The 16,382-nt window shown below is 39.2% G+C and overlaps 3 protein-coding genes across 3 annotated transcripts; 2 read left to right on the top strand and 1 right to left on the bottom strand.

Annotated features, from left to right (window-relative positions):
- Nucleotides 1-82: 82 nt before the first annotated feature.
- On the top strand, nucleotides 83-2,315 carry cacybp (calcyclin binding protein). Its single transcript, XM_056744265.1, has 6 exons — nucleotides 83-240; nucleotides 505-718; nucleotides 812-908; nucleotides 1,152-1,251; nucleotides 1,347-1,441; nucleotides 1,747-2,315. The coding sequence occupies exons 1-6, from the start codon at nucleotides 223-225 to the stop codon at nucleotides 1,904-1,906; spliced, it is 684 nt and encodes a 227-aa protein (XP_056600243.1). The 5' UTR covers nucleotides 83-222; the 3' UTR covers nucleotides 1,907-2,315.
- Nucleotides 2,316-3,371: 1,056 nt separating this feature from the next.
- Nucleotides 3,372-8,996, top strand: plk3 (polo-like kinase 3 (Drosophila)). Its single transcript, XM_056744424.1, has 15 exons — nucleotides 3,372-3,666; nucleotides 4,344-4,451; nucleotides 4,538-4,654; nucleotides 4,740-4,869; nucleotides 4,971-5,058; nucleotides 5,160-5,255; nucleotides 5,351-5,549; nucleotides 5,661-5,787; nucleotides 5,873-5,985; nucleotides 6,359-6,476; nucleotides 6,822-6,905; nucleotides 6,996-7,158; nucleotides 7,289-7,418; nucleotides 7,520-7,633; nucleotides 7,719-8,996. Exons 1-15 carry the CDS (start codon nucleotides 3,454-3,456, stop codon nucleotides 7,914-7,916), a joined length of 1,998 nt encoding a protein of 665 aa, XP_056600402.1. The 5' UTR covers nucleotides 3,372-3,453; the 3' UTR covers nucleotides 7,917-8,996.
- A 734-nt stretch (nucleotides 8,997-9,730) lies between these two features.
- LOC130418169 (dynein light chain Tctex-type protein 2B) lies at nucleotides 9,731-13,478 on the bottom strand. Its single transcript, XM_056744154.1, has 3 exons — nucleotides 13,360-13,478; nucleotides 12,532-12,646; nucleotides 9,731-10,859 (listed from the first exon to the last, which is right to left on the bottom strand). Exon 3 carries the CDS (start codon nucleotides 10,846-10,848, stop codon nucleotides 10,156-10,158), a length of 693 nt encoding a protein of 230 aa, XP_056600132.1. The 5' UTR covers nucleotides 10,849-10,859; nucleotides 12,532-12,646; nucleotides 13,360-13,478; the 3' UTR covers nucleotides 9,731-10,155.
- Between the last annotated feature and the right edge of the window lie 2,904 nt (nucleotides 13,479-16,382).

The following is a 16,382-nucleotide window of genomic DNA, read 5'->3' as shown; positions in this document are numbered from 1 at the left end:
TGCAAATTTAGTATTTTTCATACCAATTCTTTCGTATTGTTCAGTCTTGTATATAAAAAGGACTTTTATTTTGAAACGACACTATGCGGAAGTACGTATCTTTCTAGAAACCGCCGCTTCATGCATTTCAGAGGGACAGGCGGTGTGAAATTGAAAGCACTTTCATCAGCTCAATACATTCTGAGGAGATTTTCATAAGATTCCTTTTGGACAAACTTAGCGATGGATATCAATGAAGTGGTATAATGGACTATTTTTATCGTTTACTTGTTTTTGAACCTTTATCATCTACAGTCTCAATTCTACTCCAAATCTCAAATATTGTCATGCATAGCCTCTAAATGTGACTTGAACTCTTGCTTAGAAACTGCTAATCACGATTATATCTGAATTTTGTAAAATAAACATTGCTAGACTGTAAAATAAGATGACACCACTGTCAACATTGAAGGTGTCATGTGATCTGTAAATCCAGTATTATAGATTTTAACGTTGTGTCTGTAGATCAGCGGTCTTGAGAGTGATGTGAAAGAGATTGCGAGTTTGCTGGAGAAATGTGAACGGCAGCGTGTTAGAGACGTGTTAACACAAGAGCAGAAAAAGATCGAGAAAGAGCTCGCACAGAAGAGACAGATGAAAGAGCAACAAGCCAAAAAAGACTCTGGAGACAAAACTGATACAGTACTCAAGGGATACACCGTGAAAATTAACAATTACGGTGTGTTCATATCTCATGACGTGCATCATAAATCATCAAATCCACTGTGCAACAATAACACACTCTTTAAATGTCATTGTGTTCCTTTCTTAGGATGGGACCAGTCTGAAAAATTTGTCAAAATCTACATCACACTAAAAGGAGTGCATTCAATTCCCTCTGAAAATGTGGAGGCCAGCTTCACAGAGAGGTACAATGAATCATTTATTGATATTGCTTGGATACAAAAATCTGGTTGTACTAGTTTGCTCTTGCTTACGGACATCTTATTGAGTCCTCAAAGGTTGGATGTAATTCACAGTATGCTTTGCCGAGATTAAAGCACACTGTTAATGCAAAGTTACGATTGAATAATAGATTTGCCCTATTAAAGTAACCTACAATTTATATGGAGTGCATAATACTGTAAATGTTCGTTTTAATCCCTTCACAGAGGTTTTCATGTACTTGTCAAAGAACTGGACGGAAAGAACCATCAAATGACAGTCAACAACCTTTTATGTCCCATTGTTACATCTGAGAGCAGTAAAAAGGTCGGTCATCCCCTTTACATTATTGTTGTTGTATATCATGTGGATTTTCTGGATACGATTGGCGGATGAATAAAAAAACTGTATTTTGTTTACAGATTAAAACAGACATGATCCTTGTCATGTGCAAGAAGAAGTCAACCAAAAAGTGGGACTGTCTGACAGAAGTAGAAAAACAGTCTAAAGAGAAAGAGTGAGTAAAATGAGTTTCTTTTAAATTTTTCAGAAATGCTTAAAAGCTGTTTTTGAAATTTGAGTTAATTATATATACAGTAATGTATGGCATTCGTTTAGCCTATACTGAAGGTTAAATTTGTGCATTGGAAAGTTCATAAACGCTTTCTATTGTTTATACTCTCCATCTCTTACGAGCATATTTATATTAAAAAAATTCAAACTATCTTTGCATGATTGTATCATATGCACAATAATACAGTTCGTACGTATTCTCCAAATGATGTTTCTAACAAAGTTATTGCTTGGTGACTTGTCTTTCAGCAAACCCAGCGTGAATGAGAAAACTGATCCAAGCGAGGGGCTCATGAGCGTGCTGAAGAAGATCTACACTGATGGAGATGACGAGATGAAACGCACTATCAACAAGGCCTGGGTTGAGTCTCAGGACAAGAAGGCCAAAGGAGATGATCTTGACTTCTGAGTCAGCTCCCTCATCTGCTTTCACAGAACAGCGCCACCAGCTCGGCTGCATTGTGTTATTTCATGCTTTATTTCGGGATTATTTTATGTATTTTTGTACCATTTTTCTGTTAAACGTGACTGTTAATGAAAGATTTGATTAACTGTTCCCCTTCCTGTGGCTGTTTTGACGGCACTCATAATTTTAAGTTATTTCATTTGAATTCAACATGTTCAGTGAATTTTCAATAAGTTGTGTTGCATCAAGGACTGTGTACCGTATCAATGGAAAAAAGAAAATGAAAGGAAATGGAAATTTGTTCTAAACATCTTTTTCTTGGGCATAAAGATGAGTATATAATGAAGTACTGTTTTATTCACTGCAATATATACTGGATCATTCAACCAAAAATAAAAGTCCTGTTCTGTCACTCCTGTGTTATTTACAATCGCTTTATAAACCTCTTCTGTGACATACAAAAAAGCTATTTTGAAAAATGTTCACAATTACAAAAGGATGTTGGGGGTAACATTTTTTTAAATGTATCGTTTTGTGTTCTGCAGAAGAACACAAGAAACACAAGAAGAAGAAACGTATTGCTTTGGAATTACATGAGGGTTAGTTAATGATGAAAGAGTTTTCATATTTGGGTGAACTATCCCTTTAAGATGCATGAACGAATATGGTTTTACACTGAAACATCAGGTAGGGAACACACTTTATCTAACTGCATAAAATATACTGACACACTGGAAAACAGGGTTTGTTGGTTACTATAAATGTAATGTTTTAAATCACAACATACTGTTCCCCTTTTATTCACTGCCATTAATAATCTCCACGCACTTTCGTTTATACTCCACAAGATGGCGCACGAAACGCGAGTTTCTCAATCCATGCTCAGCAATGACGTAATGTGGCTTCATCCTTGTATTCTTAATACAGTCTGTGGAGATGAAACTTGAATTTGTTTTACATTTGAATCTGTTTTACATTATTTTTCTTGGTCTGATTGACCTCCGGACGCAAAAATACAGGACAAAAGAGTGTCAAGTATAACACTCGCGGTGAGTCATCCGTGCGTTTTGTTTTTGCGCAGTATTAAATGTGTTGCTTTTATACCGTCTGCGGTTTATTTCTTTGTTGTGACTTATAATAAGATGCACGTTAAACAAGTGTTTGCATTTACACCCCAGCACGTCTATCCGTACCAAAAGCCTTGAAAAGATAAAAAAAAAACACTTCTGTAAATAAACCATCATCATCCAATCAGTGCTGACGCGATTATGGACCTCTGGATGACTTGCATCGAGCTGTTCATTCATTCACTTTTTCCACAGCGCTTTCATACGCGCCTCTCTGATCTTTGATTGAATCTCCGCCAACCAACCGCGTTCCTTTATTCCATCCGGCCCCGCCTATCGGTCCGCCCATGCCCGTGACGTCACGGACGGTTTATATACTCGCGGAATTTAGCCGCTCGGCATGTTTGACTCACACGACTGGAGGACTTCGCCCGGCACGGATCTGGATCTTGCTGTCAGGAGTTTTTCTTGGGCGAAGCGTGAATGGATTCTGCTTGTTTTACCAGAGCGCAGCGTCTTTCCTGTAAAATGATGAATCCGGATCTTTTCAAGCCGTCCCCGGACCGTCCTCAAGCGGCTCAACCAGCAGCCAAACCGAACCGGAATAAATCCGAACACGTAAAGACGGAGCTCGCGCAGGTGGTGGTCGACGCGAAGACGGGACGCTCGTACTGCAAAGGAAAGCTTTTGGGAAAGGTACACGCGGGTTTATACTACACATCGTGTTAAGTATTGACGCGTTCTGTCGTTTTATCGCGTTTCATGATGTGCTCAAACGTGGATGGTGCGCAGTGTGTCGGTCTCAAATATATGGATGCACCAGAACCTGGACCGGTTACACGCCCAGTCTGTCTTCTCGAGTCTACCTGCGCTGCATCACGTTGACAGCACATCACCAGTTGTGTTATAAATTCCTTTTAAATTGCATTTGGTTATACGATGACATGAAAACGTGAATGAATAGATTTATGCATGAATGAATGGCAGCGATGCTGCATCGCTAATGATCTGCACAGCCAATGAGTCTCTTCTCTTGAACACAAATGCATAGTCACGTCTGTTTTTGAGAAGTCTCGTAAATGCCAATGTTAAAGTGCCGCATCATTTTGACACGCTGTGAGGAGGGGTTGCTCGAAATACGTCATTCCTTTGTACATGTGCTGGAACATGTCGGACCCGTCTTAAATAATTTGGTGAGATGCCTATCAAGACAGCATTTCTGGAGCGTTTCAACCCACCTAAAATCGCCAGACACCTTAATAGGCGTTGAGACGCATCCATTCAGATCCTCCAGACTGTCACCACTTTGAAGACATATCTGCAGCATTGTGACATACAGAGTTATTCAATTCTGATGGGTTTTGTTGTTTCAGGGTGGGTTTGCACGATGCTATGAAATGACGGACATCGCCAGCAACAAGATGTACGCAGTCAAGGTTATTCCACAAAGCCGAGTTTCAAAGCCACACCAGAGAGAGAAGGTAAACGCACCACACCTCATCACGACTGTATGTGGTCTGCATGTTATTGGCGGTATAATAAACAAATGGTCGCATTTCTCCCGCAGATCATAAATGAAATCGATCTTCATAAAAGCCTCCAACACAAGCACGTGGTGAAGTTCTCGCATCATTTCGAGGACCAAGACAACATTTACATCTTCCTTGAACTATGCAGCAGAAAGGTGGGTGGCTTTTTAGATGACAGAGCTCCGTTGTCTCGCTCCCCGAGGTGACTGTGACATTGAATCTAACGTTTCGTGTTTACAGTCTCTGGCACACATTTGGAAGGCGAGACATACGTTGACAGATCCCGAAGTCCGTTACTACCTCAGACAGATCATATCTTCGCTCAAATACCTCCACAACAAAGGCATCCTCCACAGAGACCTCAAACTAGGTATTTGGACCGTTGACGCCTCCGAGTGGAGGTTTATGTGCCAAAGATGGCTGCTTATGGCCGTTTAAATGCTGAAGTTACAACTTGTGATGTGTCTTTAGGTAACTTTTTTGTGAATGAAAACATGGATTTGAGATTGGGAGACTTTGGGCTGGCAGCCAAGCTAGAGACCGTTGAACAGAGGAAGAAGTGAGTGTTTCCTTTCATTGTCGATGCGATTTGGAGCTATCTCACTAAATAAATGCTCAATGTGCTGATGTAAAATCTTTCTTTTTTTTTCTTTTTCTCAGAACTATCTGTGGGACTCCAAACTACCTGGCACCAGAGGTCTTAAACCGACAAGGCCATGGGACGGAGTCCGATATTTGGTCACTAGGTTGTGTAATGTAAGTGTCTTGAAATGTAGTTTTGGTCGAGATAAAGTCTCTCAGTGGAGACTTGAGATGTTAATATCCCTGACGTATTTTTCTTCTCTCTTCAGGTACACGCTGCTGTGTGGAAATCCACCATTTGAAACCTTAGACTTGAAAGAGACCTACAAATGTATTAAGGAAGTGAAATACAGCCTTCCGCAATCCCTCACTCCAGCCGCACAAAAGCTGATCTCTTCCATCCTGCAGAAAAACCCATCCGACCGCCTCACTCTGGACCAGATACTAGCCCACGAGTACTTCACCAAGGTTAGTGTGCAGCGCTGGCAGCTACCATCTCACATTGAGGATGTTTTGGTTCCCTTAAGATCATTCCGATATCAATGTCCTTCCTCTAAATCCACTTCCTCCTACTCGCAGGGCTTCACTCCAGATAAACTCCCTCCGAGCAGCTGCGTGATGGCTCCCGAGCTGAACCCGCCCAGCCCTGCCAAGAAATTCTTCACGAAGATGGCCAAGAGCCTCTTCGGCAAGAAGAAATCTAAAGGTGCGTACCTGCTCAAACCACTTCCTTACTTTGATGTTCATTGGATATGCAAATCTGACCACGATGGCGTGAAATGTGATTGCAGTGGTTGAGAAGAGTCCTGCTGAGGAGAAGGATGACATCTCAAAGCTGGTGTCAGGCATGGTGAAGCACTCCATTGGTCGGCAGATGAGCTACAAGACTATGGGGGTGAACGAGGTAATGTTTTCACATATTATTGCTATGTGTAGGTTAATAATACACCAGCCACACAAACTGCGCGAGTATGCTGTTTTGCAGCATTGCAAAAGTTGTTTTGAAAGCTCCTCTGGGTGAATTATACAGTGCTGTAGTCCAACTACTGTTCTCGTTGTCTCAGAATACCTCCTGCAAACCCAGAGTTTCCATACCTATTTCACTTCGGCGAGTTCCAGATTACTTCTGTTCAGCATTTAGCAAAACTCAAATTGCAAAATGTTCATTTAAAGCATGTGCTAGCAAATGTGCTGTTTAACCCAGATGGTTAATTTGGTTGCTCGAGAATGTACTTCCTTTTCCGTTTGTTTTAATTGTAATTTCCTCTTCTATTTAGGCTACGTCCCCCACAGTTCAGTTGGCGAGCTCTGGACCTCTAGACACCCCAGCCGAAGAGGAATCCAGGAAGTCTGCGTCTCGCTCCTTCAAAGGCACCGTCGCCAGCAGCACTGATGGTAAGAGACCATTTAAGTTCATTTGCTGAGACCAAAGAGATTTGCATGAATGTGTGCGGCCTATTTTAGGCTTAGCCCCTAGGCTTTGCTGTTAAGAACTAATTCCTCCGAAAACCTCCTAGACTGTTTTTAAAGAATTTAGGACTTTGCATATTTAACTTTTGTGCCATTTTTGTTTAAACCTGCCTGTCCTTTAAAGGAACAGTTCCCCCAAAAACCGGTCCCCCGTTGACTCTCCATACCTGGGAAAAGTGGGGTCCATTTTTGGGTGAACTCTTCCCTCAAGGACACCAAACCAAACTAGACTGTTATAACTTGCAAATAAATCATTGACTTTTCTTTCAGCTTGTGACGATATCCCCACCCCTGCTGCCGTGGCCGACTCGGCCATGAAAGTTCTCAGCAGCTGCTTGTCTTCCATGCCGACAGGTTGGTTCCCACCCTCGGTTCACACTGAAGTGCAAGAGTTTACTTTGACTGTTGACCGTACGAGCTCAAATATTTTCCTTTCCTCTCCAGCTTCAAGAAACCCACCGTGTCTCTCCAAACCCAAGCCCTTCATCTGGGTAACCAAGTGGGTGGACTACTCCAACAAATACGGCTTTGGTTACCAGCTCTCCAATCGAAACGTTGGCGTGCTCTTCAACGAAGGCACTCATCTGAGCTTGTGCGACCAGCGCAGGTATGAAACCTTGAGGCTCTTACATTCATCTGGTTTTGAAATGAGCTTTAATTGAAATCTCAAATAAGTCTTGAAATGTGTCAAGTATCTTTAAGAAATTCTAATTGAACTATTTTGGGTTATTCGACAGAACTGTACGTTATTGTCTGACCAACAACAAACACTTCACCTTCCCTGCTGACGCCCTACCAGAGAAGCTCCAGAATCAGAAACACATCGTGGATTTGATGGCGAACTACATGGAGCAGAACCTGATGGAGGTAAGAACTTCGCGTCAAATGGCGACAAGTTTGATCGCTTTCATTTTCATTCTTGACTTGTCTTGGAAACATTTGAATAAAGTTTTCCTAAACGTTACTAGGGTGGAGACGTCAACTGTGAAGACCAGGCACCTCCAAACTCTTCCCCATTGCTGTTGCAGTGGATTAAGACGGACCACGCCTTAGTCATGCTCTTCGACAACCGAACCCTACAGGTATGCCCCAACGCTCGATCAAACTAATTGTTGGAATCGTGCCTTATCCAGTGTTCATTTATAACGTTCCTCTTTTCTTCAACAGGTTAATTTTTACACGGACCATACGAAGATCATCTTAAGCAAGACCTCAGACTCCTCATACATGCTGACGTTTATTAGCAAGGAGCGCGCCTCGCACTCCTACCCTCTGAGCGTGCTCTCGGAATGGGGCTGCGCCACAGAGCTCCGTCAGCGGCTTCATTACGTGGTACAGCTTCTCCAGCACTACACCACCGCGTAAGGGACCCACCGTTCCGCTTCGTATTACGATTTGCTGCTTACCGCTTCATTTTCGGAAGCAAAAAAGAACTATGAAAAGACTTGATCGGGAAAGCTTCCACATTGCCACGAAGATCTCCCGTCCTTGGCCATCAGCTGGCCTCTTTGAACTACGGTGCACTATTTTTCTTTTCTGTTCGGTTCTCGCGACTGAGCCCACACCGACAGTATCACACTACCAGCTTGACTCACAGTGTGCACGACCAAAATTTGAGACTGTTTTTCGTTTTTAGCTGGACTGAAGTGCAGACGGCATAAAACTCACAGGGTTCTCGAGCGACTGGCTTTGCTCGAGTGTCCCGACACCTTGGCTTTTTATGCTCGATCACTTGGCTTTTATGAAGAAAAAAAGACATTTTATTTCACTAAGTAGTACACGGATAAGAGCTACGAACACCAAAATGTTCTTTTTAACGAGTTTTAAAGAAGGCAGAGGTGAATGGCTGAGGTCGGCTGTTGGACGAACTGTAATTCACAGAGGAGCGGTTTGGAGGAGGAGTGAATAAAGTGCCTTTCCGATGGATTCCTCTGTGCAATAATGGCCCTTCTGAATCTCAAGCTGATGTCACAAAGGGAACGAGAGGGGCTGAAGAGTCTTCAGAATCGGTTGCAATTAGGTTTTCCAAGCAAACTGGGCAGATGAAAACACTACAAATACACACCCGATATAAGCTTTTTGCTCTTAAAAGTGATTATATCATAAATGTATGTACTTGAGGAAAAAAGACTATATATTCAGTGTGCCTCCAGCTATGTTTACTTTACACGCTCCATCGTAAGTAATCATAATGTCCTCGAAACTGTGACCTGGCTGTAAGTGTTAAATAAGTATTCAAAATGCCAACATTGTGAAAGCCATTACCCTCAGACAGTCTAACTAGTATTATAATTAATTGTGGCACGTGTTCTATTTATTTTTTTATTTATAGTTTTTTATTTATTGATGTAACATAATTGTGTGGTGTCAACACTGGGAAATGTTCAGTATGATCACTTTTTATGTTATGGGAGATTGTGGGGAATAAAGTTTATTGAAAATATATTTTTGTTGAGTTTGCCTTGTCATTTTTTGCTTGATTTTAAAAATATATATATTTTAAAGGTTCACCAGTCAAAGGTGAAGGGTCATTTTTAAGACTTGAGTGTCTCATTATCTTAAACATTTGGATCTGAAGACATGCAGTATGTCTTAATGTCTAAAATTAGTTTTGCATACAAGAATGTAATTCTACAAACAAACTGTTGTTACAAAACAAACACTTAAAAAGATGTTGACGTATCCAAGAAAAATCAGGAGGTCAGCACAGTTGAATGTCTGCGGATCGAATGCAAAGAAAACCTTTTCGGGAAATTTTAGGCAAAATGTCACTAAGATGCAAAAATATAATAAATGAAAATATTTTTAATGCTTTGCTTTATAGTGACAACTTAAGTTCTGTATATACGTACACAGCCATTTCAGTTTGTCTGAATTTTTAGGTATGTGTTTAGGGAGAAAGTTGTTAACAACTAAAAACATTAATCCCAATTTTTTTTATAAAAATATTATTTCGGAGTTCATTTGTGAAAAGTGAAAACTGCAGAAACGGGTCAAAATAAAAGTTGTTCTGGATTTTTTCAGATCTCAAATACTGCAAAGAAAACGAGTTAATATTCCCTTTTAAGAAATACAACAGTTATATTTGTGCATGTTTAGGAAAAGTTCAATTTTATTTTGGTGATAACCTTAATTATTACCACGATTTTCATGTCTTGTAAGGCTCTCAGTCTTTTGCAATGCTCTTGGGTGACTTTGTCACTCCTGAGGTTTGATTATGTTGAACAGACACTGGACTGGAATGACCACAATACATCTAGAAATGCTGATTAAATGAACATTTGGAGTGGTCTCTTAGCTCTCCGTAGCTGTATAGACCTCTAGAAACAGATGGTCCAGAAGCACATAAGGTTTCGGTTTATAATCATTTATTTAAAACTTGCATATACATAATAAAATATAAAATGCTGTTGTTTGTATTTAGTTTAACCGTCCGTCAGTGTAGTGTTAGAAACTTGAAAAGGGAAGTTCTTCTGGACTACCATTTCACCAGTGTTCTTTCCGAAGTGCTTTATAAATAAAATAATTGAAAATGTGCAACTGTCAAGTCTTGGGCATACTATGTAAGAGGTTTGTGATTAAATGTTGTGGTTTTCAATCCCTTTCATTCAAAGTAAACACCATGTACTATAGCCACAGCAAACAGCGTTTGGTTTTGAAAAACAGCGGATGTGTAGTCGTCAGTGTCTACATTGAGCAAACTGCGGCTGGCCACCCTTACACCCTGTTTACCGCTCTGCCCGACCACCACCTGACAAACAAGTTTATAGCGCGGAGGGTTGACGTCCTTCAGCTTACTGAGCACTAAATCTGATAACATCTGACACAGCTGGCTACAACTGTCAGGACTGTAACATACACCTTCCAAATAACCCTCCAAAGTGGCCTGTGTGATCTGCTGGGTCCTGCTGGCGCTGAAACGGCTGCCCTCCTCCGGTCCGGTTCGGTAGGTGTTCTCCGTGTAGATCTCCTGGACGGGTTCAGGACGGTACAAACCAGAGAAACTTACTCTTCCTCCCTGGTGCCAGCCGGCAAATGAGAAGCGTTTGGTCATGGAGATGTGAGAATTGCTTATGTTGGGGCTCAAGAAGGACGAGTCGGATGAAGGGCCCGTCATGGTCCTGAGGAGCATCGGTCTGTGGGGCGGCTGGTCTTTAGGTTGATCTTTGGAGCTGCGGTGAGTGGAGATGGAGCCCAGGCATCGTCTCGGGGGTCCAGGGGCACACGATCCTGTGGCCACGGAAAGATTGAACTGAGCTAAAATCTCCTGAGATAGTGGGAGAGGTTTGTTGGCCATGATGGAGAAATCTGTTAGGATAAGAATAATATATTTGATCTTTATATCAATGTAATTTACTTAAAAAGAAACTAAAATGAATGATTTTAATGTACATTGCAATTTCAAGATTAATCAGTTTATAGGTCATCTCACAAAATCATTTTGTGAAAGGTCAGCAGTAATTGTTGTGAAGTAGCAAGACCTTTGACATCTTCTTTGACCTTTAACACTAAAGAAGGTCAAACTACGTGGTCATATTTTGACTAAGTTTGTATTTTGTTATTAGATCACATACGGCATCACGGGAATACCAATACCAATATTTCCTGATAATGGCCAGTAGTTATTAAAAAGGCAAACTATTGACAGTTTCAAAGCTACAACTAAAACAAACGTTACTTTTTGTGGGCCAAACTTAACGTCTGGTACGCATCCGCAAAGAATGGAGTCACTGTAGATTATTTTGAACAACAAGCAAAAGAAATAACAAGTAAATGACATTAGCTAGCGAGTAAAAGTATTATTTTGGGTTACAAGTAGAAGCGTTTCTTGGCTAATCTTACACCCGCCTGACCGATTCAACAAATTATTTATTTAATGCAATTATTATACAAAAAAATATGAATATAACTGAATATGAAAATATACTGAAATATAAATAGTTCAATTATTAGCCACTAGCCAGACCAAAAAACAAACACAGACCAGAAGTTAACTTTCGGGCCATGCGTGTGCGTCTGATGATCCCGTCTATAAGGAAAAGATAAAGAGTTGAAAGTATTATTTGAATCAGGTGTGAGACTAATTGCCCACACCGACGCCAGTTCACCCCCGTGACATAGAGTTATGACTAAATCATATCCTGGGTCAAGAAAGGGTCACAAAACTATCGCCAATGGTTAGAAAGACAACATGTAGTGTTAGTATGGTTAGGTCATAAAGGTCATCAGACTAAGGATCTGTAGAACCGGCTTACTAGGATGAGTCATTAATTGAGTGCAATTTAACCACCTGTAACTCACGTGTGCTAAAGGAATAGCTACAAGACAGAGAGATTATATTGTTTTTTTGAGTTTGACCTTTTTATTAACTTTGAGAAAAATTATATAGCGCGTTTTACAATATTGAATTGCTTCAAAGCAGCTTCACGGAAAGAAAACAAAACAAAACGTTTTTATTATCGATTTTATTATCAATGTTTTAGCGAGGAGAGTTTATTATTTGCGATTTATTACATTTATATCTGTTTGAAGCTGTTTAAGAGTGCTTTTTGGGCCGATATCAAACAACAGATCTTAACAGGTTTTATTCTTAAATCTGACAAAGATTTTGTTGAAAACATCATTCAAACAAATATAAATAAATGACTTGAATATGTTTGTAAAGAAAAATATGCAACAGTTATACAGTTATTGTACAATTCTGATCAACAAAAACAGAAGAGACTGGAAAACGTTTCTTTAAAGCTTAAAAGCATTTGGAATGTTATACATTAATCCAAATTTAATTTTTAGTTAATTTCTTCTGCTAAGGTTTTTGCTCTCATGATGATTATTTTATAATGAAGAGGATGTACATAAACATTTGAAATGAGTTTCAAAGGTGATCAAAATGGTGGAAAATCATTACACCTCTCTCAATTCTTTTTCTTAGAAAGTAACTCGAAGGACATCTTTAAGAGTATGAGGTGGAAGTTCCAACCTGTCTGTACAGTAAGTTCTTGTCAGTCTTCACAGTGAGTCAACAGTGTATGACACCTCAGGTTTGCTTCTCCGCTCGTCTCTCTTTTCACCTCCACAGTCTTAAATACAATAACCTGTAGATCAAAATCACACAATCACACCAATACAGTACCAGTCAAAATTTCTTTATTCATATTTTTCCACCTTGTGACTAGAATAAATAAAAAATGCTAACAAAACGCCCAAAATGTATCTTGTTACTGTCTCACTTTGCTTCCTAAGGTCTCAACCTGGTAAGCTTTTTAAAAAGTATTGAAGTTTCTATTCACAATTTATATTGGCTGCTTTTTCCTTATCATTCATAATTTTCTAACAAAAGAAATGTTGATTCAATTTTATTTTGGTCTATAATAATTTTTATTTATTATTTACACTAGAGACCTTGAGATCAAAAGATTTCTAAGATCATTGAAACATTTAAGTCAAACATTTCCAAACCTTTGAGGGGATAAAGTTACTGATTTATATGAAACCCGAGAAAAAGAGTAAGAATGAGTCTTTCACAACCACTAGAGTCACTAGAACAGAGCAGAACACAGCTGTACATATTCATTCAGATGAAATCATTGTTGGTGAACACATATTTATCATCGGTTTTCCCATCATGAGTAGCAAGAATGAACAGGTTGAACGGTTGTTGAGTCAGAGATGCTCAACATAAAACAACTTGAAAGATTACTGGCAAGATAACGTGCACATCTCCTCCATATAGTTTCCATGAGGAAAACTTTGAAATCTACACATCAGCTAAACATTTACGACGATGAGTTATCCCAAATTTACTTACGTTTTTTGGCGCTCATTAAAATATGAATGTTGTATTCCGGGGGATCTCAAAACCAGTGTTGTAAGTGAGTGGTCCACCCTCACTATTCCAAGTGTATGCCTAAGCAAAACATGGCCTTGTAAATTATTGTCAGAAGGGTTTAATGGGCAGGCACACCAAACAATGCCCTGCAACCCAGGCAGACATTCACAGAGAGCCCTGTAGAAGCTGGCTGCATGCCACAAACTTGCTCGTAGTCATGGAAAGCTTGAACCTTTCTCTGTTCAGGGTAGAAAGTAAAACATTTATTTCCCCAGAAACAGGACAATATGTTTATTTTTAACATCAGTAGTTTGCTCTTGTTAAAGCTAGATAAGGTTTGAGAAACAAAATTGTTTAGTATTTTGTTTTGTTGCTTATTTGGGGCAAACATCTAAAAAAGAATTGTGAGGTCTGTTCTTTAAACCTGTTGACTGTCGGAGTCCTTTTTGAGCCTACACATGAAAACACATGTTGGAACTAAAAAGGCAGTAACTCATGAATTCTTGTTTGAAAAAAGAAAAGTAGCTGATTATTGCAACAAAAAAAATCACACACACACAAAACAATTTAAGGTATGTTGTTGAAAAAAGTTTCTGTTGTTCTTTGATTAAAAAATACATTAAAAAACATGCAGGTCGCAAAAGGATAACAAATAATCTAAGCCCTCTCTTTATAAGAAAGAATCAGTTACTCTCCCTACATAAATTATAAAAAAACATCAAGGAAATCTCTATTCTAGAGTCTTAGACCTTTCCAATGATATATAGTTTGTCGTGATTTGAATAGAAATTGCATGCAAAATATTGACGCAAACTTAGGTGTCCCGTATACGGAACGGGTGACAGTTAACAGGCTACATCCCAAAAGACAATCACTATATTGATCCTTAAATCAACTCTTAAGCTCGTAATCTTTTTCAAACATTAAACAGAGACAGTGAGACCTAAAATATAGATCTGTTTTCATTGAAGCAGATTTGCAAGCTTCGCTGAAGTAGAGTTTGGTAAATGTTTTGCTCTCTAGATATTTTTGTGCTGTGTTTTGTTTCTGTTTTTGTGAAACGGTCCTGTGGAGCCAGCCACATCAAGGGATGTGTCAGCCCAGTCTCACTTGTATTTGAGAAAGAAAAGGTGGTGATCTCTGGTTGCCAGTGGGCGGTATCAGGCAGAGCCATCTGTTTCCACTGCAGTCAAGAGGAAAAGAAGGGCAACACTCAACCAGCTCAGTGAAATGAAACACTGAATCAAACCCAACATCAGAAATAACAAGTCGAACCTTTCAGAAGCATTTCTGTTGAAATCTAGCATTGAAAGTAGCATTGAAAACACCCCTACATGTGTTTGTAGTTTAAACTTAAAATAATTTAGATGTTGGCAAACAAACAGAATCACTTATCAGCAAACTCTCCCACAGCCAACTTTCCGCATGCCCACCCCAAGTCTTATTGTTTTGTTGCTAGTCACGTGAGGCTGTTGACCTCAATGATATGCTGTTCAACAAGCTGCAGCAAGTCTGGACATGTCTTTAGATGTATCAATAAACTAGCCAAGTCTGAGAAGTGCTGTCAAGTAAAGAACACAAACAGAGTTTGAAAGTCAGGACCTTTCAGAGGGAAAGCCATGTTACATTTATGTACACAGTTTATTTTTCCATTATGTTAGTAAGTTGTAATACAGCGCAAGAAATGTATAGAGAAAATAAACACTGGGGTATTTTCATGAGCAATTACAAGCAGCAAGAAATACAGTAATATGAATGTTAGACCGTAATTGTAACAGTAAAAAAAATGTCAAAAATGTCAGAATGAGGTGTACATGATAAATTACAGAGATTAAATCCACATTTATAACTTTGGTGTAGTTTTGCAACAGGTTTGCCAGTAACTTACTGTAAATTTACATTTTGCTTAAAACATAAACTTACCTAGTTTTTATATTTCCTTTCATAAAAAAGGCCTTACATGTATCGTAATTTTAGACGTTTTAAATACGCTTGATTCGAATGCAGTGTAAACTCAAATTGAAAACATTACTCATAGGAAAGGAATTAAGTGTAATTTAATCTACAGTAAATTACTGGCAAACCTGCTGCAAAACATAAGCAAAATGTTACGGTGCAGGTTATTTATGTTTTATAAAAAATGTACTGCCAAAAATGTTTATTTTACGGTTATGTTTTGGCACCTCAGTTGCTGGAATACTGCCGTTTCAACAGGAATTTTTTACAGTCATAGTATAAAGGCTGTGTATTACTAAGAGGGCCTGAAGCCTCTAGTGATACAACATTTAGCCACCTCATGTCTTATGATGTCACCCAACTGAAAGATTTAGAGGAGCACTGTGTGTAGTCAATCTTGATCTGAGATAACCCAGAGCCAATAAGCCAGTAAGTGCTTCAGTCTTATACTGTATAAGAATTGAAAGAGTTTTAAGTCGTGGTTCTTTTTGTCCCGTCAGATATTCTTGAAAATAATTATAAATCTTAACTCACTTTTTCTTCTACAATGACACATACAGTAAATGACAGTAGAAACAGCCTTGAAGTGCTTATAATGTTAGTTGGAAAGTTACAGGTTCAAACTTCAAATGGTTTTGCAATCCATGATGTGTGATAATGGAATGCGGTGTCCACATTATCCAAAAACTAAATAAACTTTGTTGTTGGTTTAAAATATGATGGGTGCATTAGAAGACACATAGCCTACCTGACCCATAATCCACCTTCTCACTTGTTATCATATCAAAGTTTTCTTCTCCTTTGCATTATTCATTGACACAAGCGGATGCATTTCTCATGTTTATTTTACAAAGTTTATTCATGCTGTTCGTGTTTCTGTAGTACAATGGACTGAGCCGGTCCCTTAATATGATGTGGGAGCTCATGGTATGGCACACAGATGCTTACATTCAGCTTTTATATAAATACACAAACTGCATGACCAAACGTCTGTGAACGTCTGCTGCACCCAAACAGATGTATAAAAACAAGCACACAGCTGTTCA

Source organism: Triplophysa dalaica, chromosome 3 (genome assembly GCF_015846415.1).
Source record: "Triplophysa dalaica isolate WHDGS20190420 chromosome 3, ASM1584641v1, whole genome shotgun sequence".
In the NCBI taxonomy this organism is placed as follows: Eukaryota; Metazoa; Chordata; class Actinopteri; order Cypriniformes; family Nemacheilidae; genus Triplophysa; species Triplophysa dalaica.
Note: the sequence above shows the minus strand (reverse complement) of the source record. Positions and strands in the feature narration are given on the sequence as shown.